General features: G+C 37.7%; 4 protein-coding genes across 9 annotated transcripts in view; 2 read left to right on the top strand and 2 right to left on the bottom strand.

The window, feature by feature from the left end:
- Positions 1-2: 2 nt before the first annotated feature.
- Positions 3-17,414, top strand: LOC103513888 (11-beta-hydroxysteroid dehydrogenase-like 2). 2 transcript variants are annotated; one of them, XM_026826992.1, is made up of 3 exons: positions 3-101; positions 16,523-16,682; positions 17,134-17,414. In XM_026826992.1, the coding sequence occupies exons 2-3, from the start codon at positions 16,598-16,600 to the stop codon at positions 17,397-17,399; spliced, it is 351 nt and encodes a 116-aa protein (XP_026682793.1). In that variant the 5' UTR covers positions 3-101; positions 16,523-16,597; the 3' UTR covers positions 17,400-17,414. The 2 variants fall into 2 exon arrangements, with proteins under 2 accessions (XP_026682793.1, XP_026682794.1); XM_026826993.1 differs by having other exon boundaries at positions 12-92; positions 16,514-16,682.
- Positions 85-2,633, top strand: LOC103513887 (3-oxoacyl-[acyl-carrier-protein] reductase FabG-like). Its single transcript, XM_008478738.3, has 4 exons — positions 85-450; positions 777-902; positions 1,128-1,310; positions 2,252-2,633. The coding sequence occupies exons 1-4, from the start codon at positions 177-179 to the stop codon at positions 2,437-2,439; spliced, it is 771 nt and encodes a 256-aa protein (XP_008476960.1). The 5' UTR covers positions 85-176; the 3' UTR covers positions 2,440-2,633.
- Positions 4,451-21,638, bottom strand: part of LOC103513895 (protein diaphanous) — a gene marked incomplete at its 5' end in the record, with an annotated part of 26,110 nt that continues 8,922 nt past the window's right edge. Inside the window, 3 exons of the mRNA XM_026826983.1 lie at positions 4,451-6,476; positions 6,568-6,860; positions 15,438-15,498. Coding sequence (XP_026682784.1) covers positions 5,253-6,476; positions 6,568-6,860; positions 15,438-15,498 — 1,578 coding nt within the window. The remainder of the gene's footprint in view (positions 6,477-6,567; positions 6,861-15,437; positions 15,499-21,638) is intronic.
- On the bottom strand, positions 11,232-14,435 carry LOC108252952. Of its 5 annotated transcripts, XM_026826991.1 has the most exons (4): positions 14,352-14,435; positions 14,180-14,191; positions 13,564-13,984; positions 13,156-13,277 (listed from the first exon to the last, which is right to left on the bottom strand). In XM_026826991.1, the coding sequence occupies exons 3-4, from the start codon at positions 13,971-13,973 to the stop codon at positions 13,238-13,240; spliced, it is 450 nt and encodes a 149-aa protein (XP_026682792.1). In that variant the 5' UTR covers positions 13,974-13,984; positions 14,180-14,191; positions 14,352-14,435; the 3' UTR covers positions 13,156-13,237. The 5 variants fall into 5 exon arrangements, with proteins under 5 accessions (XP_026682789.1, XP_026682791.1, XP_017301481.1 ...); XM_026826988.1 differs by lacking the exons at positions 13,156-13,277; positions 13,564-13,984; positions 14,180-14,191 and adding exons at positions 11,232-11,407; positions 11,680-12,209 and having other exon boundaries at positions 14,352-14,390; XM_026826990.1 differs by lacking the exons at positions 13,156-13,277; positions 13,564-13,984; positions 14,180-14,191 and adding exons at positions 11,232-11,407; positions 11,680-12,209 and having other exon boundaries at positions 14,363-14,380.

Here is a 21,638-nt window from a genome sequence, read left to right as displayed (position 1 = left end):
GTGTTTGATAACGGGAACAGATAATCTAATATCTAATCTTTTATCCAATTACAGCGATAAGGATTCTATTGTGTAACTTGAAACACCACAAGGTTTGATAGTTTTTATCTCCATTTTAGTAGTGCTCCATATCATTTTTTTAAAAAGCCCAGGAGAAAATAAAAGTAAAAAGAAAGATGAATTTCACAGGTAAAGTTATTCTAGTGACTGGAGCCAGTTCAGGGATAGGAGCTGCCACCGCATTGCATCTAGCCAAACTAGATGCCAAGCTAGCAATCACTGGAAGGAACGTTGAACAGTTGGACAAAGTGTCGGAGAGTTGTCAGAGTGTTAGTAAGAACAAGCCACTGGTGATTCAAGCTGATCTGACAAGTGAAGAGGACACGAAGAGAATCATTGATACCGTTGTGAAACACTATCAGAAGCTCAATGTGCTTGTCAACAATGCTGGTATGTTTTATGTTACTTGTGCTTTCCATGTCAAATCATGGCTACCTAAGTACATATATATGCTAGAATTGATCTTTTCAATATTTAATCTCTCAATTTTGTTGATAATGTTGACTGTCTGCAAACCACTTGGAAAAAGCTTCTTTAATATAGGTACAACTGTCACCATTAGCAGTGTTAAAAAATATGGAAATTGAAAAATAATACTTAAATGAATTACCTACTTAACAGCATCATATCCTCAAAAGTTCTGAAGATGAGGCTCTCTCTGCTTTCCTATTACTTAAAAAATAATTATTGAATAATTTACTTTACTGTCTGAACAGGTATCTTGGAGGCTGGTTCCATTGAGAACACATCTCTGGAACAGTATGACAAAATTATGAACGTGAATGTGAGATCCATCTATCATTTGACAATGCTTGCTGTACCACATCTCATATCAACTAAAGGTAAACAGCTTGTGGAGTACCTAGCAAGAGTCAATTGACTCTTAATGCCCCTTGTTTAAAGGAAATTTTCTTAGATTTTAGGGTTGATAGGGTACCAATAGGCTCCTTTCTCCCAAGTTATCTAAATTAATGATGATTAAAAAAAAAAAAAAAACACAAGTCCCGATAGGATAAAAGACTTGTAATTTTTATTTCTTGAATCTATATTTTTGTCCTCTTTTGCAGGCAATATAGTGAACGTGTCGAGCGTAAATGGTCTGCGGTCGTTTCCTGGAGTTCTAGCATACTGTGTGTCAAAGGCAGCAGTGGACCAGTTTACCTCCTGTACGGCTCTGGAGTTGGCAAGCAAGGGGGTGCGAGTGAACAGTGTGAATCCGGGAGTTACATTAACTAACCTGCATAAGAATAGTGAGTAAGAAGTTACGAGTCAGCCTGATTAGCTTACAGGGTAACTTGTAAGCACTAGGCTGTGGGTTTGATATCCACCCAGGATGAACTTCATCCTAAACAGATAAGGTTTGTTTTCAATAGGCAACTCCTCTGTACATTAAAATAATAATAGTGTTTATTTTTACTCCTTCTAGATCTAGAAGACTTTTTTTTTAAGAGGTTTGACAGAGTGAACTGTAACTGCTATGGTCTTATCGTTCCGAAATCGAAGAGAGAAGGATGACAGGATAGGAGAAAGCCAGCCACATAATCTTCTTCATATCATATTTACACCGATCCACTTCTATTTCCCCATCTTCGTCCTCTGGATCTGCCAAAGCTGGAAACCAAAACACCACAGTGTGAGAACAGATAGGTAGGTGGGTAAAAGAAAGAAGAGGAGTAAGTAGGTATATGAGTGCTTGTCACAAATTTTGATAAATTGTCTGGAACTACTGACGTCAAATTTTGATAAATCAGCCCAAAATCGAAAAAGCAAGAAAGACAACATAGGAGGAAGCCAGTCATTCCAAGAACAAATGCTCCTGCCTGGAGCAAACTTTGTCCCCGGGCGGGAATCGAACCCGCGGCCTAGCGCTTACAAGGCAGACACACTACCAACTAAGCTAACTAGGCTGGCAATCTAGAAGACTAAAGAGTCCCTTTAATAATGAACTAAAGAGTTCTTTAATTCCAGCAGTAGAATACTTCTCTCACTGTGTACAATGTTAAAATTCCATTGCTTGGCTGGGATTGAACCCATGTCTTCCTGATTACGAGACCAGTGTCTGAACCACTACACCACTTAGGAACTTTTTTTTTCTAATGACCTAATAATCAATTCCTGACCATCACTAACATCAACAATCATTTGTGACAATTTGTTTTTTTTATTATTATTTTTATTATTATTATTTCAGGTGGCATAGATCAGCAGGCATACCAGAATTTCTTGGAGAGGAGTAAAGAGACTCACGCCCTAGGACGTGTCGGTAATCCAGAGGAGGTAGCCAAAGCCATTGCATTCCTAGCGTCAGACGATGCTAGCTTTACCACGGGAGAACATTTGACGGTGGACGGCGGGAGACATGCCATGTGCCCACGATAAAGACGTCGTGATAAGGATATAATCGACGTCACGTGAGAGAATGGACGATGTGACACAGAGAGAATCGATGTCGATTGTCGGGATTGTGGGGTTTAAATAGCGCGCCTCCCATGAACAAATCAAATTATTAATTTGTCAACAAATGAAGTCGTCAGCGCGGGTTCGATTCCCGCCTGGGGCGGATGTTATCCTGAAGGGGAAAGGTTCGTTTTCGGAACGGCCGTCCTTTTCTATTCGATTTCGGGATTATAAGACCCTAGCAGTTACAGTTCCCTCTATGAAACATCTTGGGGGGAAAAAACAGCCTATTTAGCTTGGAGGGTAATGCGTCTGCCTTGTAAGCGCTAGATCGCGTGTTCGATTCCCGCCCGGGGTGAACTTTATCCTAAACACATTGTTCTCGGAACGGCTGATGGCTTTTTCTTACCCTGTCCTCTTTCTCTCTTCTATTTCGGTACAATAAGACTTTTGTTGTTACAGTTCCCTTCATCGAACTTTTCCCCCTCTAAAAAATCCTTGGGGGGAATGGCCCTCAAGAAAGATGAGGCAAGGGCCGCAAGGGGTAATGAAGAGAGAAGCCGTATTTTCTTTTCGCAGTTTTCATGGGGGTAGTGGTGGAAAATGGGGAAAAGTACAATTTCAGGCAATAGGCATTGAAATAGGAAAGAAGCAATGTTCCATTTCCCTGTTTTCCACTACTTTCCACTAAAAATTGTGAAAGGGAAATATGTGGAAACTAGGAAACTCTAGTCCATATTTGAACAAAATGAATAAAATTCAACACACACTCACGAAATGTCTTTTCCAATTTGTTTAAAAAATACAGGTACAATTTTTATTTTTCCGTTCTTTTCTTTTAAGTTAAAAAAATGTTTAATAAAATTTTATATATTTTATAATAATGTATATGGCTAGTGTTTTTATTTTACATTTATGCAAATTCAAATCGACGAGACAAATCAGTAGACAATTTAAAATGTTGAAAAACTAAGGAAGGTTAGGCGAAAGCTTTTTCCGCTGAAAAAGGACCTGAGTCCAAATCGGTAGATCAAATTGGTGGTGACTTATAGGAAGATTAATGCTATTCAGAGTCATATTGTCTATCATAAATCATAAATAATAATAATAATAATAATAATAATAATAATAATAATAATAATAATAATAATAATAATAATAATAATAATAATAATAATAATAATAATAATAATAATAATAATAATAATAATAATAATAATAATAATAATAATAATAATAATAATAATAATAATAATAATAATAATAATAATAATAATAATAATAATAATAATAATAATAATAATAATAATAATAATAATAATAATAATAATAATAATAATAATAATAATAATAATAATAATAATAATAATAATAATAATAATAATAATAATAATAATAATAATAATAATAATAATAATAAAATGGATGACATCAATTGGAGTGATTTTACAGGACTTTCTATTATTTAAAATAAAATCAATATTTACAATATTCATAATATAAAAAAAATATATACTTGGGTATTTTATGTGTCTGTGCACAGCCAATGAGGTTTTTAGAATTAAAATTAAATACATTTTAAAAAACCAACTTTATAAATTCGATAAGTCATTGATTTGATTGAATTAAATCAAGTAATTTTGATAGTTCAATTTATTCGATATTCGCCACAATAAGAAAAAAAATAATGGAAAAATGATTTAAAAAAGATCTTCGTTTTAAAGTCCTTGTAATAAATTGTATTGTAATTATTGTAAACCAATGACAAATAATAAGTGTAAAATTTACGTTTTTACGTGATCTACGGTAAAAATGAAGCAAAATGGTCGCCTTTGAGGCTTTTAAAAATAAAAAAATGTCATCTTACAAATCGGTAGTATCAAAATTAGGTAGAAAAATAACTGAAATATGCATAAGACTGCTCTTAGAACATCTTAATAATGGGTAAAAATTAAAATTATGTAGGTAGAGAAAATTAATGAAATATGCATAATGCGGTTCTTGAAAAAGTGTGAGGAGATTTGGGCATTTAAAGTACGTAAGTACGAAATTGTAAAGTACTAAAAATGGAGAAATCTGAGTAAAAAAATATGAAATTCTATGGCGATTTTTCACTCGTAATGAGTAAAGCACTACGGCAAGGGTTTTCACAATGCATAAGTACGTAGATTTGTAGAATCACTCAGGATTTTCCTGATTTTATCAATAGCTATTGAAATATCTAGGGGGTTTCCCATTATCATTAGGGGTAGGGGCTTTAACTTCCATGTTTAATGCATGTCGTTCGCGCCGTCAAAATCTAGGATCTAGAATTCTAGATTTTAAACCAAGGGTTTTAAACATGTTATTGAAGGTATCTTGTTTTCAAAAGAAATCTATAAATGCTAAGCGTAAGGCACTGTCCCGTCTATTCAGTCAGGGTTTGGGCTTACCATGCCAAAATTACTCGGGATCGAGTTCAATCCAGGATCAAGCTATAGGTAAGTTAATAGGTTAGGCCGGGACTTACCACTAAAATTATCTTGGGCTAGCTTCAATCCCAGGTTTGCCGTCTCATATTGATTTAATGTTGATCAATGAATGGCTTCAATGGTGACGTAAAAACGGCCACAAATATTGCGTCAGTGGTTGATTAATTGTTCTTCAATTACTTTTATTAGATTAAACTTCAATTTTACTGGCTTTTGTTTGTTGCCACACGTCACAGCGTCACACTTTGGTTGTGCAGAAGTCAAAATGAATTTCAACATGAGACTGACCCGTGGGTTTAGACTAGGTAAGCCTCAATTATCCGGCTAGGCATTCCCAATGAGAACCTCATTGGACAGCTCTCTCGTAATCACAATACCATTCCGCGAGCGACTCCTATTGAGTTGCGCTCTGCGCTCCGCGCCCATGGGTCTGTCATTCTGTCTCTTCCTCCTTTGCTCCCTCGTGAACGCAGACCCCGTCTGTAGCGCCTCCAGTAAGCTATCCATGACACCTTGCTGTGTCTGATCTGTCGTCATGTCTATGAGTGCCTTCTTGCGCGCCGCCTTGTCCTTCTTCTCATTCTCTGCCTTCTCCCGTGCTTCCCTCACACGAATACTCTTCTCCTCTGCCTCGCGGAGTTTGATGTTCTCCTGCCACGCCTGGTAGAAGCTATCCTTGAATGTTTTGATATCCGTGAAGAATTCCTCCAGAGTGTAGATGTTCTTATCGAACGTGTAGAACTCCGCCAGGTCCCCGTACAGCGTCATCATGTTCTTGGACATGTTGGACAGGAGGGTGATCTTCTGACGAACCTCCTTAGCGAACGGCTCCATGATCTCGAGGAACTTGTCGTTTTCGTTGGCGACCGGCGCTTGTTTACAGTTCTGAATGTCCGTCTCTAGATTCTTGATGTTGTTTTCCATTTGTCGGATGGAGTTCTGAATAACGTCTGTGGACACCCGCGCCGCCCTGTCCACATGCAGGAGCTCATCTCCGAACTTCAAACACTCGGGGAACTTCTGTTCTATTGTGTCCACAAGATAGTGCAGGAGGGTGGTCTTGTTCTCAATGTCCTTGGTAGAGGACAGCTTGGTGAGGAAGTTGATTTCAAACCCGAAGGCACCTCCATTGCGCGAGCCACTGTTCATGTAATTCCCCATCAGGAGGATTAACTCTAATATCTTGGCCAGCTTCTTACTCTGCTTGACCTCCTCACAGGCTTGCTTCCCGTTGATGATGTTCTTATGACAGTCTGTGTACATCTCCTGGAAGTGTTGCTTGAAGTGCATGGACTTGAGTCTCGGGAGGAGTCGTTTGATTTCGGCAATGGTCACAGCAAATTGTTCTGCCTCCGTAAGGTTCGCATAGTCGCCGCTAAGTTCCTTCAGGCGCTGCAGTTGGTCAGGTGGCGGCAGATAGGAGATGAGCTGCTCTAGAACATTGCCGGACAGGATGTTTGTGTCACATCGGAGGATACTGAGCTTGACTTCCTCGTAGGAGTAATGTTTCAGAGATCCCCCCAGGAGGATGGACAGGTTCTGCGCTGCCTTGCTGTCCAATACTTTCAGGGCTTTGACTCGCTTTAGTGTCCCACACTTGTCTACGTTATCATCCGCTTTCTTGCTGGTTCTGCGCTGCCTTGCTGTCCAATACTTTCAGGGCTTTGACTCGCTTTAGTGTCCCACACTTGTCTACGTTATCATCCGCTTTCTTGTTAGCAGGTTTGGATGAGAACTTTTGTGCAAGTCCTGTTAGGATGTCTGGGGAGGCGAGTTCTTCCTCTTTTACTTTCACCCAGAAGGATTTCTCACTCAGTTTCTGTGTGTTGATTGTCTTCCAGTTGGCTCGCTTGATACCACCGACGTCCCACTTCTTCTTAGGTTTGAGTCCTAATGGCAGAACGTCAGGGGGTTTCACGAGGGGTCCCATCCTACGGCGGCCAATTTTCGACCAAAAATTTCCTATCTTAAAATACTCCCCGTGTGATAAGGAATCATATAAAGTATGAAAAAAAAATGATTTTTTTTTTTTTGAAAATTTTTCTAAGTCCGAAATTTGAAGCAACATTGACTTTGGTTGATATCTGGATTTTAATGATCCCTCATTACATGGGGAGTATTTTAAGATAGGAAATTTTTGGTCGAAAATTGGCCGCCGTAGGCGGCTCATGCTCGGGACTTGGAAAAAATTTCATTTTTTTATATTTTTTTTTATTTTTTTTTCAAATACGTATTCCGCAAATGTAATAGAAAGTCGTGTGATGTTCACACCAGATTTTTTTCAATTTGGTTTTCTAAACATCCGCTACACGTAGAAGCGCTAAAGTCGCAATGATTGAAATGTATCTAGCTTTACCACGGGAGAACATTTGACGGTGGACGGCGGGAGACATGCCATGTGCCCACGATAAAGACGTCGTGATAAGGATATAATTATAATCGACGTCACGTGAGAGAATGGACGATGTGACACAGAGAGAATCGATGTCGATTGTCGGGTTTAAATCGCGCGCCTCCCACGAATAAATCAAATTATGACGACGTCACGTGAGAGAATGGACGATGTGACACAGAGAGAATCGATGTCGATTGTCGGGATTGTGGGGTTTAAATAGCGCGCCTCCCACGAACAAATCAAATTATGAATTTGTCAACAAATCAAGTCGTCAGCGCGGGTTCGATTCCCGCCTGGGGCGGATGTTATCCTAAAGGGAAAAGGTTCGTTTTCGGAACGGCCGTCCTTTTCTATTCGATTTCGGGATTATAAGACCCTAGCAGTTACAGTTCCCTCTGTGAAACATCTTGAGGGGGAAAAAACAGCCTAGTTAGCTTGGAGGGTAGCTAAAGGGAAAAGGTTCGTTTTCGGAACGGCCGTCCTTTTCTATTCGATTTCGGGATTATAAGACCCTAGCAGTTACAGTTCCCTCTATCAAACATCTTGGGGGAAAAAACAGCCTAGTTAGCTTGGAAGGTAGCGCGTCTGCCTTGTAAGCGCTAGATCGCGTGTTCAATTCCCGCCCGGGGTGAACTTTATCCTAAACACATTGTTCTCGGAACGGCTGATGGCTTTTTCTTACCCTGTCATCTTTTTCTCTTCCATTTCGGTACAATAAGACTTTCGTTGTTACAGTTGTTCTCTCTATCAAACTTTTTCCCCCTCTAAAAATTCCTTGTGGGGAATGGCCCTCAAGAAAGATGAGGCAAGGGCCGCAAGGGGTAATGAAGAGAGAAGCCGTATTTTCCTTTCGCAGTTTTCATGGGGGTAGTGGTGGAAAATGGGGAAAAGTACAATCTCAGGCAATAGGCATTGAAATAGGAAAGAGGCAATGTTCCATTTCCCTGTACTTTCCACTAAAAATTGTGAAAGGGAAATATGTGGAAACTAGGAAACTCTAGTCCATATTTGAACAAAAAGGCACTCAGGTCCTCCACCCTCCTGTCCTCCTCTGTCTTGGACTTCTCCGCGAGGTGCTCCACTAGAGGTTGTACATCCAGTTGAAACCGCCTGGACGATCTGAAGTCCGGGTCACACCCACCACGATGCAGAACTATCTGGGACACACACTCTTCTAGCAACTTATAATACGCCAGTCTCACATACTGGTCATCCCGTATGAACAGCAGGTGTTGTAGAATAGACAGAAGGTACGGTTCACACGCGGAGTCCATCACCATGTTCCTCACCGTCTCAAAGCAATCGTTCACATCGTCAATCTCCATCCTCACATTATCAAACCTCTGTATAAACTCGTAGTAATCCTCCTCCTTGTGCTCAATAAACACTTTCAGCTGCACGCTCACGTCTTCACTCGCGTCTTTCTCCAGCGCGTCCAGTAAGTCGTAGTTTATTCTGTACCAAATTTTGTATTTTGTGTATTTCATGTAAATAAATGCTATAGCTTTGAGCTATGAAACTGTTAATAATAAAATAAAAAGAGTCGAATATCCCATCCCTAGTTGACAAATCGCAAAAAACTCTTTTGTTTACTTTCCAAATGAAATTTCTTCCTTCATTTTGAGGAAGTAAAAAGAAAAACGCGTCCATACTTTTTACTTTCCTTTTATTTACGCAAGGATGTGTTTTTTTATAGGTACCTTAGAAGTCTTGAACTTAAAAAACGGATATTTCCAACCATTTCCTGAATTTGAAAATTTGGACCGATTGCAAAGTAAAAAAAAAATAACCATGGTTTTACCCTCTATTTGCCAACAAGGAACCCACCTCCTCACATTAACCTCACCCAGTCTACTAAGTGGGGTCGGAGAAGCTAGAATTTAATTTAATTTAATTTAATTGAAAGATCTACATTTACAATAAAATACAGGAGATCAGTTTACATAATCGATAAAAAAAGGAAAAATACAATACAATAAAATAAAAAAATACAATAAAATAAAAACAAAAAGATAAATGTCTACAAGCTACAATAAAAAGTAATACAGTATTTGAAGTTACCACTACCAACACTACTACCACTACTACTACTCCTACTGCTAATGCTACATATATAGCCTGTTAATCTGTGCTGTTCATAATTTCTAATAATTTTCTTTCAAATATGTTGTATTGGTCTGAAAGTATACAAAGATGATTGTTTCTATCTATTTCTGATATCTCATTGTAGTTAGAAGCAAGTGAATGCTCAGCTGGTCACCCATCTGGATACCAACCATGTGCAACTTTGGTAAACTTGAGTATAACATTAAGAGCTGGTGCATTCAACATGATGTTGCTTCGGGTTCAAAAAAGACAAAGTAAAATACACTAGGAATCCATGTTCTGGTGGTAACCTGTTGGGCTATCTACCTATCTCTGGGCAGCTAGCAAAACAACTTATCACCTAGGTATTTTCCAGATTTTGGGAGAATGGTTTTTTTTTTTTTTATTTATTTTATTTAATATACCTATTTATACTGTCGGCTGGTCTGGTCTGGTCTAATGGCCAAGTTCCTGACATTGTAAAACAACATTTTCCAGAGTTTAGACTTACCTAGATATTCGCTTTCATTGAGAGTACCCTTAGGCGGTCTGACATTGAATCCTGGGAACTCGATAATCTTCTTCATATCATATTTACACCGATCCACTTCTATTTCCCCATCTTCGTCCTCTGGATCTGCCAAAGCTGGAAACCAAAACAACACAGTGTGGGAACAGATAGGGAGGTGGGTAAAAGAAAGAACAGGAGTAGGTATATGAATGCTTGTCACAAATTTTGATAAATTGTCTGGAACTACTGACATCAAATTTTGATAAATCAGCCCAAAATCGAAAAAGCAAGAAAGACAACATAGGAGGAAGCCAGTCGTTCCAAACTTTATCCTTAACTTAATCATTAGAAGGCAGGCATGACTAAATCACTGACTTGATCTGTTTAGGATAAAGTATGCTCCAGGCAGGAATCTTTTTTTTTTTTTTTAAGATGTTTGACAGGGGGAACTGAAACTGCTTTGGTATTTTGTATTGAATTTTATCCGGTTTGCGATTTCTTTCAAGAGGTTTGATAGAGGGAACTGTAACTGCTAAGGTCTTATCGTCCCGAAAGAGAAGAGAGAAGGAAGACAGGATAGGAGACAGCCAGCCGTTCCGAGAATGATCTTATTTAGGCGGATATTACTCTATAAGAGAAATCTATACTTACGGTTTTGAAAGAGCGCGGAGTCTTATAGTCATAGTACTGAGCGAGCGAACAGAAGTCACTAACATCATCCCGTTCCAAACCACAAGGTAGGAGACTCAGAGCTTCTATTATCTTCTCCTTGGGTTCATCCTTGAGAGCGAGGATTTGATCCCTGCAACCGAAAATATAGACAATAGACATACTCAAAATGTCTTAAGGCAAAGGGCAGTCAATCAATATCAGGTAGGCCTGACTACATTTACAGTTACACCTAAATCCTGATCAGGTCTACCTAATAGTGAGTGACTGATATAAAGAAATTGTACAAAACAATACAACGACCGTAAACAAGGGAGCGCGAAGCCCGACCCTATGCTCAACCCCACGCAGGCACAACCGCGCATGCACAACCGCGAACCCCGCGAAGCCCCGGGAGCGCGCAGCGCGACCGTAAACAAGGGAGCGCGAAGCGCGACCCTATAAAACATTTCAAAATAAATTTAGCTAACCTGCCTAGGTACGTTCCTTAGTGTTCCACAACTTATGATATATAAAAATAAGAGCAGTCTCAGGGTGCAAGAGTTCCTACATACTGGACTCTGCACACAAGATTTATCAAAAAGACCCCGTTTTCAATGTAATTGTATTTTTGTCAGAAAGAGTAGTCTCAACTTACGTCTGAAGCATTTTCTTCTCCATGAAGATGTTTCGTTCCGATTGATATTCCTCTGGTTGGCGTGGCTGATCACAGTCTCGCATTGAATGTTCCCGTTACAATTGAAAACACAAGGCAGTTGGTCCTCCATGATTTTTTTGGCTGGGACCTGCTCTTCCAACAGGGCCCGACTCAGAAAATTTCTGAAAAGAGTGTAGAAAAGATGAATTGGTAAGTAGTAGCACAAAAAGTGTACTCAGAAATGAAAATTGAATGGTTTAAGTTTAAATCATTTTCTTGACTGTTTTTTTCTGAAAGCAAATCTACTGCTGTTCCTTGCTGGACATATTACTGGGACTAATATTATAACATTTTTTTACTGTTAAGTTGTCAAGTTTTCCTCTTTTTTTTTTCCAAGGAATGTATAACTAGATAGATTCAGAAAAAAAATAAATAAAAGAGGGGATGAACTTACAGAAACATAGTGTGGCACTACATCATGACTGTCAGATGGTGATGTATCAATTTGGAATAGATCATTTAAATCTCCATCATTATCCTCTTTATTAGAAGTGTGTGACTTTTTTGATTTTTTATTTTTGCTCTTCTTTGAATGTGCTTTGTTTTCAGGCTCATTAGAAAAAGATATGAAATCGGCTGGCTTTTCTTGAGGACCTGTTGGATTCTTAGAACAGTTGTTCACACTATCTGATTCCACTATTTCAATGGGTTGAGACTTTGTACTCTCCGATTGGATTTTTTCTTTCAAATTTGTACTGTCGATAGCCTTGTTGCTGTTTGTACTTTTGACTAAATGCTCACTAATAATTTCTACAGATGTATCAACTACGGAACACATTGTGGGGTTGGTGTTTGAAATTTCATCAATGATTTGGATGGAATCATCAGGGTTTCCTTGTGACTGCTTCTTCTTGGATTTGTTTGAGGGTTTTGTCTCTACAGTCTCTTCTTTTGAACTCATGGTGTAAAAGTATAAAAAAGTATCTGAAACAAGTTGAATTAGGTTAGGTCAATGCCAATTTAGAGCAACTTAATAAATTGGTAAGACTCCCCTTGGAAAGAAAACTGGGCAACTGTGAGGGTGTGTGTGTTTTGAACCTGAAATTTCTTGATAAGATTAGAACCGTCCTATCTAGGTACTTACAGGATATTTACAAAGGAAAAATACCAGTGTATGGAATACACGATGTACTACAGTCCAATAAAAATTATAAATGAAAAAACCAAAAAGCTGACCCAACTTTTAAATTTTAGTTTTTTCCAGTTTCTGTTTCTGTACTTTCTGTTGGTTGAAAAATATTGTATTTGTAAGATAAAACTACAACACTACTAAATTGTTTTTATGTAATTTAATTTGGAAAAGAAAATGGGATTAACAAGATAAACACGGATAAAAAAATTTCAATGTTTCCTTGTTGGAATCTCAAAACCGATTGAATTTTAGTTTTTTCCAGTTTCTGTTGGTTGAAAAATAAAAATTTGCGATATACTACAGTCCAATAAAAATTATAAATGAAAAAACCAAAAAGCTGACCCAACTTTTAAATTTTAGTTTTTTCCAGTTTCTGTTGGTTGAAAAATAAAAAGTAGAAAAGATGAATTGGTAAGTAGTAGCACAAAAAGTGTACTCAGAAATGAAAATTGAATGGTTTAAGTTTAAATCATTTTCTTGACAAATCTACTGCTGTTCCTTGCTGGACATATTACTGGACTAATATTATAATTATTATTACTGTTAAGTGTCAAGTTTTCTCTTTTTTTTCAAGGAATGTAAAACTAGATAGATTAGAAAAAAAATCTACTGCTGTTCCTTGCTGGACATATTACTGGACTAATATTATAATTATTATTACTGTTAAGTGTCAAGTTTTCTCTTTTTTTTTCCAAGGAATGTAAAACTAGATAGATTAGAAAAAAATAAATAAATAAAAGAGGGGATGAACTTACAGAAACATAGTGTGGCACTACATCATGACTGTCAGATGGTGATGTATCAATTTGGAATAGATCATTTAAATCTCCATCATTATCCTCTTTATTAGAAGTGTGTGACTAGGGGATGAACTTACAGAAACATAGTGTGGCACTACATCATGACTGTCAGATGGTGATGTATCAATTTGGAATAGATCATTTAAATCTTCATCATTATCCTCTTTATTAGAAGTGTGTGACGTTTTTGATTTTTTATTTTTGCTCTTCTTTGAATGTGCTTTGTTTTCAGGCTCATTAGAAAAAGATATGAAATCGGCTGGCTTTTCTTGAGGACCTGTTGGATTCTTAGAACAGTTGTCCACACTATCTGGTTCCACTATTTCAATGGGTTGTGACTCGTGACTTTTTTGATTTTTTATTTTTGCTCTTCTTTGAATGTGCTTTGTTTTCAGGCTCATTAGAAAAAGATATGAAATCGGCTGGCTTCTCTTGAGGACCTGTTGGATTCTTAGAACAGTTGTCCACACTATCTGGTTCCACTATTTCAATGGGTTGAGACTTTGTACTCTCCGATTGGGTCTGTTCTTTCAAATTTGTACTGTCGGTAGCCTTGTTGCTGTTTGTACTTTTGACTGAATGCTCACTAATAATTTCTACAGATGTATCAACTACGGAACACATTGTGGGGTTGGTGTTTGGAATTTCATTGATGATGATGATTTGAATGGAATCATCAGGGTTTCCTTGTGATTGCTTTTTCTTGGATTTCTTGTTTGGGGGTTTTGTCTCTACAGTCTCTTCTTTTGAACTCATGGTGTAAAAATTGTTGCTGTTTGTACTTTTGACTGAATGCTCACTAATAATTTCTACAGATGTATCAACTACGGAACACATTGTGGGGTTGGTGTTTGAAATTTCGTCAATGATTTGGATGGAATCATCAGGGTTTCCTTGTGACTGCTTCTTCTTGGATTTGTTTGAGGGTTTTGTCTCTTCTTTTGAACTCATGGTGTAAAAGTATAAAAGAGTATCTGAAACAAGTTGAATTAGGTTAGGTCAATGCCAGTTTAGAGCAATTTAATAAATTGGTAAGACTCCCCTTGGAAAGAAAACTGGGCAACTGTGAGGGTGTGTGTGTTTTGAACCTGAAATTTCTTGATAAGATTAGAACCGTCCTATCTAGGTACTTACAGGATATTTACAAAGGAAAAATACCAGTGTATGGAATACACGATATACCTACTACAGTCCAATAAAAATTATAAATGAAAAAACCAAAAAGCTGACCCAACTTTGAAATTTTAGATACAAGTGAGTAGGAATAATTAGACAATACCTATAAAATTAGTATAGGTGGGTAAAAAAAACTGTCTTGGTCTTCATAGGTAAAAAATCCTCCTAGAATTAAGTTGAAACTTTCAGCCTACAAGGTCCCTTTTAGGCAGTATTGTAAATGTGGATAGCCTTGGTAGCTTGGTATCTACCTATCCCTGAGTTTTGTTTTGGCCTGACCAGAAATTGTTCAGGATTGACAGAGGGAACTAGAAGGAAGAGAAGGAGGTGGGGGTTTCTGAAATGTAAAAAAAAAGTTAGTTGGAAGCAATAAATACATTGTGCTTATTTACTCATATACACCAACCTCAGTTTTGAGTTCTGTTGTATTCTCTGGCTGGGGGACGTTAAACAGGGAGTAGACAGCTTAGTCTGGTTGGGGGACTGTGACACAGAGGATAGGTATCTGCCTGAATTTCCCTTGCTAAAGAAATAGGAAAGGTTGAGTGTGAAGGGAGCATCCACTCGGAAAACCAGAGCGAGGAATGCTTTTTTCACGCATTTTGAACACCCCTGAACTCTGGTGAGTACTGAAAAATTGCAACTTCTCACACCCGAAAAAAATGCCGACTTCACATCTCACCTGAGGAATGTGTTTTTGAACTTTTTGAGTTTTTGATAAGGTTTGATAACGAGAAGGGGAACAGATTTACCACATCATTTTCCACTTGCCAAGAACATCTCAGAATGGCCTAACTCAGCCCTGTTCATAACCACGGCCTAAAATAGCGATCACTCCAGGGCTGATTAAGAGACTGACGAAAAACGCCAACCCCGTCTGTACACAGGAAAAGGCGAGGAAAATGAATACAACCATAACAATCATACTTACACTCTTCTTATTGCTTCCTCTCTCCTCCTTTTCTTCTTCTCGTTTCCTCTTCACTCCCTTCTTCTCCTCCTCACTATCGTCCGATATTTCTCCCTCTTCCTGCTCTTCATCTTCAGTCCCAGGAGGTGGAGGAGGAAGAGGAGAGGGAGGGGGAGGAGGAAGGGGAGGGAGGGGGTCGTCGGGCAGGGCCGGAATGAACGCGCACTCGCCCGCGGGTTCGAACCTCGTTTCTGGAAAGAAAATAAAATAAAAATCATCTTTAAATTTTATTTATTTATTTACACGTTGAGCAACAAGGCCATGTGTGAATCATCTGTAAATGGTTTCTTCAAATTAAAGTGCCCCTAAGGGCAAGATAAACCTTTTTAACAGCCATCGTCAGCCTATTTAGCGTCTTTCTTGTAAGTTCTAGGTCGCAGGTTCGACTCCTACCCAGGGTGAATTTTATCGTAAACCTGTCCTTCTTCACTTTTCAACTTAGGAACAATGAAACCTTCATTGTTACTATCAAACCTAAAAAGGGACCTGACTAGGTAAATTCTGCATTTGATTCCATCTATTATTGATTGTTTCTGAAAAATTTCATCATTGTAGGGTGTATTTGAAAGGGGGATATTTTTTTAGTTGGCTTGGTTAGCATCATGTCTGCCTTGTAATGTAAGTGCTAGGCCATGGGTTTGATTGTCACCCGGGGCAGATTTTATCCTGATCTGTATTGAATGAAATAATGTTTGTTGTACCAACCTCAGTGGTGCAGTGGTTAGCGTGGTGGACTTCGGATCTGGAGGTTGGTGGTTCGAGTCCAAGTCAAGTCAAAAAATTTAGCGTAGTGCATTAAGCGGGGAACGACATTTGTGACAAGCATTTATGCTTAACACAATTAAAATTCCTTTTCATAATGTTTGTTGTCGGAATGGCTGGCTAAAAATCATCCCGATTAGTGTAGTTACAGTTCCCTTTATCAAACATAAAAAAGAATATGGTAAACATTCTTCATGGCAACACAAGGGCGTTCCCACTGGACTCCGGGCGGGAATCGAACCCGCGGCCTAGCGCTTACAAGGCAGACGCACTACCAACTAAGCTAACTAGGCTGGCCCCTTTATCAAACATAAAAAAAGAATATGGTGAACATTCTTCATGGCAACACAAGGGCGTTATTCTATTGTGTAACTTGAAACACCACAAGGTTTGATAGTTTTTATCTCCATTTTAGTAGTGCTCCATATCATTTTTTTAAAAAGCCCAAGAGAAAAAAAAAGTAAAAAGAAAGATGAATTTCACGGGTAAAGTTATTCTAGTGACTGGAGCCAGTTCAGGGATAGGAGCTGCCACTGCCTTGCATCTAGCCAAACTAGATGCCAAGCTAGCAATCACTGGAAGAAACGTTGAACAGTTGAATAAAGTGTCGGAGAGTTGTCAGAGTGTTAGTAAAAACAAGCCACTGGTGATTCAAGCTGATCTGACAAGTGAAGAGGACACGAAGAGAATCATTGATACTGTTGTGAAACACTATCAGAAGCTCAATGTGCTTGTCAACAATGCTGGTATGTTACTTGTGCTTTCCATGTCAAATCATGGCTACTTACATATATACCTATGCTAGAATTGATCTTTTCAATATTTAATCTCTTAATTTTGTTGATAATGTTGACTGTCTGCAAACCACTTGGAAAAAGCTTCTTTAATATAGGTGTACAACTGTCACCATTAGCAGTTTTAAGATATGGAAAATAATAGTTAATGTTCTAGTGACTGGAGCCAGTTCAGGGATAGGAGCTGCCACTGCCTTGCATCTAGCCAAACTAGATGCCAAGCTAGCAATCACTGGAAGGAACGTTGAACAGTTGAACAAAGTGTCGGAGAGCTGTCAGAGTGTTAGTAAAAACAAGCCACTGGTGATTCAAGCTGATCTGACAAGTGAAGAGGACACGAAGAGAATCATTGATACCGTTGTGAAACACTATCAGAAGCTCAATGTGCTTGTCAACAATGCTGGTATGTTACTTGTGCTTTCCATGTCAAATCATGGCTACTTACATATATATGCTAGAATTGATCTTTTCAATATTTAATCTCTTTTTTTTATTTATATTTATTTATTTAATCTCTTAATTTTGTTCATAATGTTGACTGTCTGCAAACCACTTGAAAAAAGCTTCTTTAATATAGGTACAACTGTCACCATAAGCAGTGTTAAAAAGATATGGAAAATAATAGTTAATGTTAACAGCATCATATCCTCTGTAGATCTTTGTCATTCAGTTTCCTCTTCTTGTACGGTACAGCAGCACGGGGCGATAGATAGGAGATCATACGGTCCTTGTGTTGTTCCGGAATCATATCGGGGAAACCTAAGGGAAAATTCCAGAATAAATAAGAATATTGTTGATAATACTGCTTGAACACGATTAACAGGTCCTTTACTAATGCAATAGGCTACTACTTGTACGGTACAGCAGCACAGGGTGATATATAGGAGATCATGCGGTCCTTGTGTTGTTCGGGAATCAAATCAGGAAACCCTGAGGGACAATTCCAGGGTAAAATGTGTTTCATAGTTGTATTTTCACGGTTCGAAGTCAGTATGAATTTAATGAGTTTGTCCTCAATTTTGAGTACAAATGAGTTACTTTGTTTGATATGAGACTCCCAAGTTATACAAAATGAATAATAAGTATAAAAAAAAAAAAAAAAAAAAAAAAAAAAAAAAAAAAACACGCACACAAGTCCCGATAGGAAAAAATACTTGTAATTTTGATTTCTTGAATCTATATTTTTGTCCTCTTTTGCAGGCAATATAGTGAATGTGTCGAGTGTAAATGGTCTGAGGTCGTTCCCTGGAGTTCTAGCATACTGTGTGTCAAAGGCAGCAGTGGACCAGTTTACCTCCTGTACGGCTCTGGAGTTGGCAAGCAAGGGGGTGCGAGTGAACAGTGTGAATCCAGGAGTTACATTAACTAACCTGCATAAGAATAGTGAGTAAGAAGTTATGAGTCAGCCTGATTAGCTTTCAGGGTAACTTGTAAGCACTAGGCTGTGGGTTTGATATCCACCTAGGATGAACTTCATCCTAAACAGATAAGGTCTGTTTTCAATAGGCAACTCCTCTGTACATTAAAATAATAATAGTGTTTATTTTTACTCCTTCTAGAAGAAGAAGACTAAAGAGTTCTTTAATCCCAGCAGTAGAATACTTCTCTCACTAATTGCTTGGCTGGGATTGAACCCACGTCTTCCTGATTACGAGACCAGTGTCTGAACCACTACACCACTTAGGAACTTTTTTTTTTCTAATGACCTAATAATCAATTCCTGACCATCACTAACATCAACAATCATTTGTGACAATTTGTTTTTTTGAATTTCAGGTGGCATAGACCAGCAGGCATACCAGAATTTCTTGGAGAGGAGTAAAGAGACTCACGCCCTAGGACGTGTCGGTAATCCAGAGGAGGTAGCCAAAGCCATTGCATTCCTAGCGTCAGACGATGCTAGCTTTACCACGGGAGAACATTTGACGGTGGACGGCGGGAGACATGCCATGTGCCCACGATAAAGACGTCGTGATAAGGATATAATCGACGTCACGTGAGAGAATGGACGATGTGACACAGAGAGAATCGATGTCGATTGTCGGGTTTAAATCGCGCGCCTCCCACGAATAAATCAAATTATGACAACAAATCAAGTCGTCAGCGCGGGTTCGATTCCCGCCTGGGGCGGATGTTATCCTTTTTTTTTTAAGAGGTTTGACAGAGGGAACTGTAACTGCTATGGTCTTATCATCCCGAAATTGAAGAGAGAAGGAAGACAGGATAGGAGAAAGCCAGCCGTTCCAAGAACGAACATTATCCCAGCAGGATAAAATCCTCCCCGGGCGGGAATCAAACCTGCGGCCTAGCACTTACAAGGCAGTCGCACTACCAACTAAGCTAACTAGGCTGGAGGCAGGAATCAATTCAGTGACTTAGTCATTAGATGGTGAAATCCAAGCTAACTAGCCAGACTCTATTATTTTATTTCTAAACCTACCGTCTATTCCAACTCACCTTGCCCAGAGCTGTCAAACACTGTAATGCCCGAGTGTTTCACCTTTGCTTCCTCCAACCAGGCAGGGGGATATCCGACTAGTCTCATTCGATACAGGTGCAGTGGTAACTGATCGTGAGAAATATTCAAAGCTTTACGCAGTCGTTTAGATATGACACCAGGTTTTAGATGAGCAAATCTTTGATGGTGGTCCAAATGGTATCGCGATGCTCCAAGATTACCACTGGAAATAAATAGGCCAAAAGAGTTTTATAAAACATTTCAAAATAAATTTAGCTTACCTGCCTAGGTACTTCCTTAGTTCCACAACTTATGAGTATATAAAAATAAGAGCAGTCTCAGGGTGCAAGAGTCCTACATACTGGACTCTGCACACAAGAATTTTATCAGAAAAGACCCCCGTTTCAATGTAATGTATTTTTGTCAGAAAGAGTAGTCTCAACTTACGTCTGAAGCATTTTCTTCTCCATGAAGATGTTTCGATTCCGATTGATATTCCTCTGGTTGCGTGGCTGATCACAGTCTCGCATTGAATGTTCCCCGTTACAATTGAAACACAAGGCAGTTGGTCTCCATGATTTTTATTCCTCTGGTTGCGTGGCTGATCACAGTCTCGCATTGAATGTTCCCCGTTACAATTGAAACACAAGGCAGTTGGTCTCCATGATTTCTTGGCTGGGACCTGCTCTTCCAACAGGGCCGACTCGGAAAATTTCTGAAAGAGTGTAGAAAAGATGAATTGGTAAGTAGTAGCACAAAAAGTGTACTCAGAAATGAAAATTGAATGGTTTAAGTTTAAATCATTTTCTTGACTGTTTTTCTGAACACACACTCCCGAAATGTCTTTTCCAATTTGTTTAAAAAATACAGGTACAATTTTTATTTTTCCGTTCTTTTCTTTTAAGTTAAAAAAATGTTTAATAAAATTTTATATATTTTATAATAATGTATATGGCTAGTGTTTTTATTTTACATTTATGCAAATTCAAATCGACGAGACAAATCAGTAGACAATTTAAAATGTTGAAAAACTAAGGAAGGTTAGGCGAAAGCTTTTTCCGCTGAAAAAGGACCTGAGTCCAAATCGGTAGATCAAATTGGTGGTGACTTATAGGAAGATTAATGCTATTCAGAGTCATATTGTCTATCATAAATCATAGTGGGAAAAATATACCTGCTCATTTTACATTTACAAAATATGTAATATCTTCTTACCTTACTTTTCTTTTTTCTATCTGTCGGTAATTATTTCAAATTTATGAACATGAAATAACAGATAACTTATGGTTACATGGATATATTTTTCATATGTACATTTTGCAAAAATAAACTACTGAATTGTTAACAACATGTTTATTCGTTTATTGTCATGTCTTTTTTTAGCGATAAAATTCAACTTTAAAATGTACTTAAGTACGTAAAAAAAAAAAAAAAATAAATAAAATAAAATAAATGGATGACATCAATTGGAGTGATTTTACAGGACTTTCTATTATATAAAATAAAATCAATATTTACAATATTCATAATATAAAAAAATATATACTTGGGTATTTTATGTGTCTGTGCACAGCCAATGAGGTTTTTAGAATTAAAATTAAATACATTTTAAAAAACCAACTTTATAAATTCGATAAGTCATTGATTTGATTGAATTAAATCAAGTAATTTTGATAATTCAATTTATTCGATATTCGCCACAATAAGACGTTCTTTTCTTTTAAGTTAAAAAAATGTTTAATAAAATTTTATATATTTTATAATAATGTATATGGCTAGTGTTTTTATTTTACATTCATGCAAATTCAAATCGACGAGACAAATCTGTAGACAATTTAAAATGTTGAAAACCTAAGGAAGGTTAGGTGAAAGCTTTTTCCGCTGAAAAAGGACCTGAGTCCAAATCGGTAGATCAAATTGGTGGTGACTGGTGACTTATAGGAAGATTAATGCTATTCAGAGTCATATTGTCTATCATAAATCATAGTGGGGAAAATATACCTGCTCATTTTACATTTACAAAATATGTAATATCTTCTTACCTTACTTTTCTTTTTTCTATTTGTCGGTAATTATTTCAAATTTATGAACATGAAATAACAGATAACTTATGGTTACATGGATATATTTTTCATATGTACATTTTGCAAAAATAAACTACTGAATTGTTAACAACATGTTTATTCGTTTATTGTCATGTCTTTTTTTAGCGATAAAATTCAACTTTAAAATGTACTTAAGTACGTAAAAAAAAAAAAAAA

Source organism: Diaphorina citri, unplaced genomic scaffold (genome assembly GCF_000475195.1).
Source record: "Diaphorina citri unplaced genomic scaffold, Diaci psyllid genome assembly version 1.1 scaffold1042, whole genome shotgun sequence".
Lineage (NCBI taxonomy): Eukaryota > Metazoa > Arthropoda > Insecta > Hemiptera > Psyllidae > Diaphorina > Diaphorina citri.
The sequence above is the reverse complement of the archived record's forward strand: the minus strand, read 5'-3'. Positions and strand labels throughout refer to the sequence as shown.

Excerpts from the sequence above, each read along its gene's own strand:
- LOC103513887 (XM_008478738.3), top strand. The coding sequence starts at position 177 with ATGAATTTCACAGGTAAAGTTATTCTAGTGACTGGAGCCAGTTCAGGG. Across the intron at positions 451-776 it reads TGTGCTTGTCAACAATGCTG|GTATCTTGGAGGCTGGTTCC; the intron begins GTATGTTTTATG and ends CTGTCTGAACAG. Across the intron at positions 1,311-2,251 it reads AACTAACCTGCATAAGAATA|GTGGCATAGATCAGCAGGCA; the intron begins GTGAGTAAGAAG and ends TTATTATTTCAG.
- LOC108252952 (XM_026826988.1), bottom strand. The coding sequence starts at position 12,186 with ATGAGTTCAAAAGAAGAGACTGTAGAGACAAAACCCTCAAACAAATCC. Across the intron at positions 11,408-11,679 it reads TAGTGCCACACTATGTTTCT|AAATTTTCTGAGTCGGGCCC; the intron begins GTAAGTTCATCC and ends CACTCTTTTCAG.
- LOC103513888 (XM_026826992.1), top strand. The coding sequence starts at position 16,598 with ATGAATTTCACGGGTAAAGTTATTCTAGTGACTGGAGCCAGTTCAGGG. Across the intron at positions 16,683-17,133 it reads CTTGCATCTAGCCAAACTAG|ATGCCAAGCTAGCAATCACT; the intron begins ATGCCAAGCTAG and ends TAGCCAAACTAG.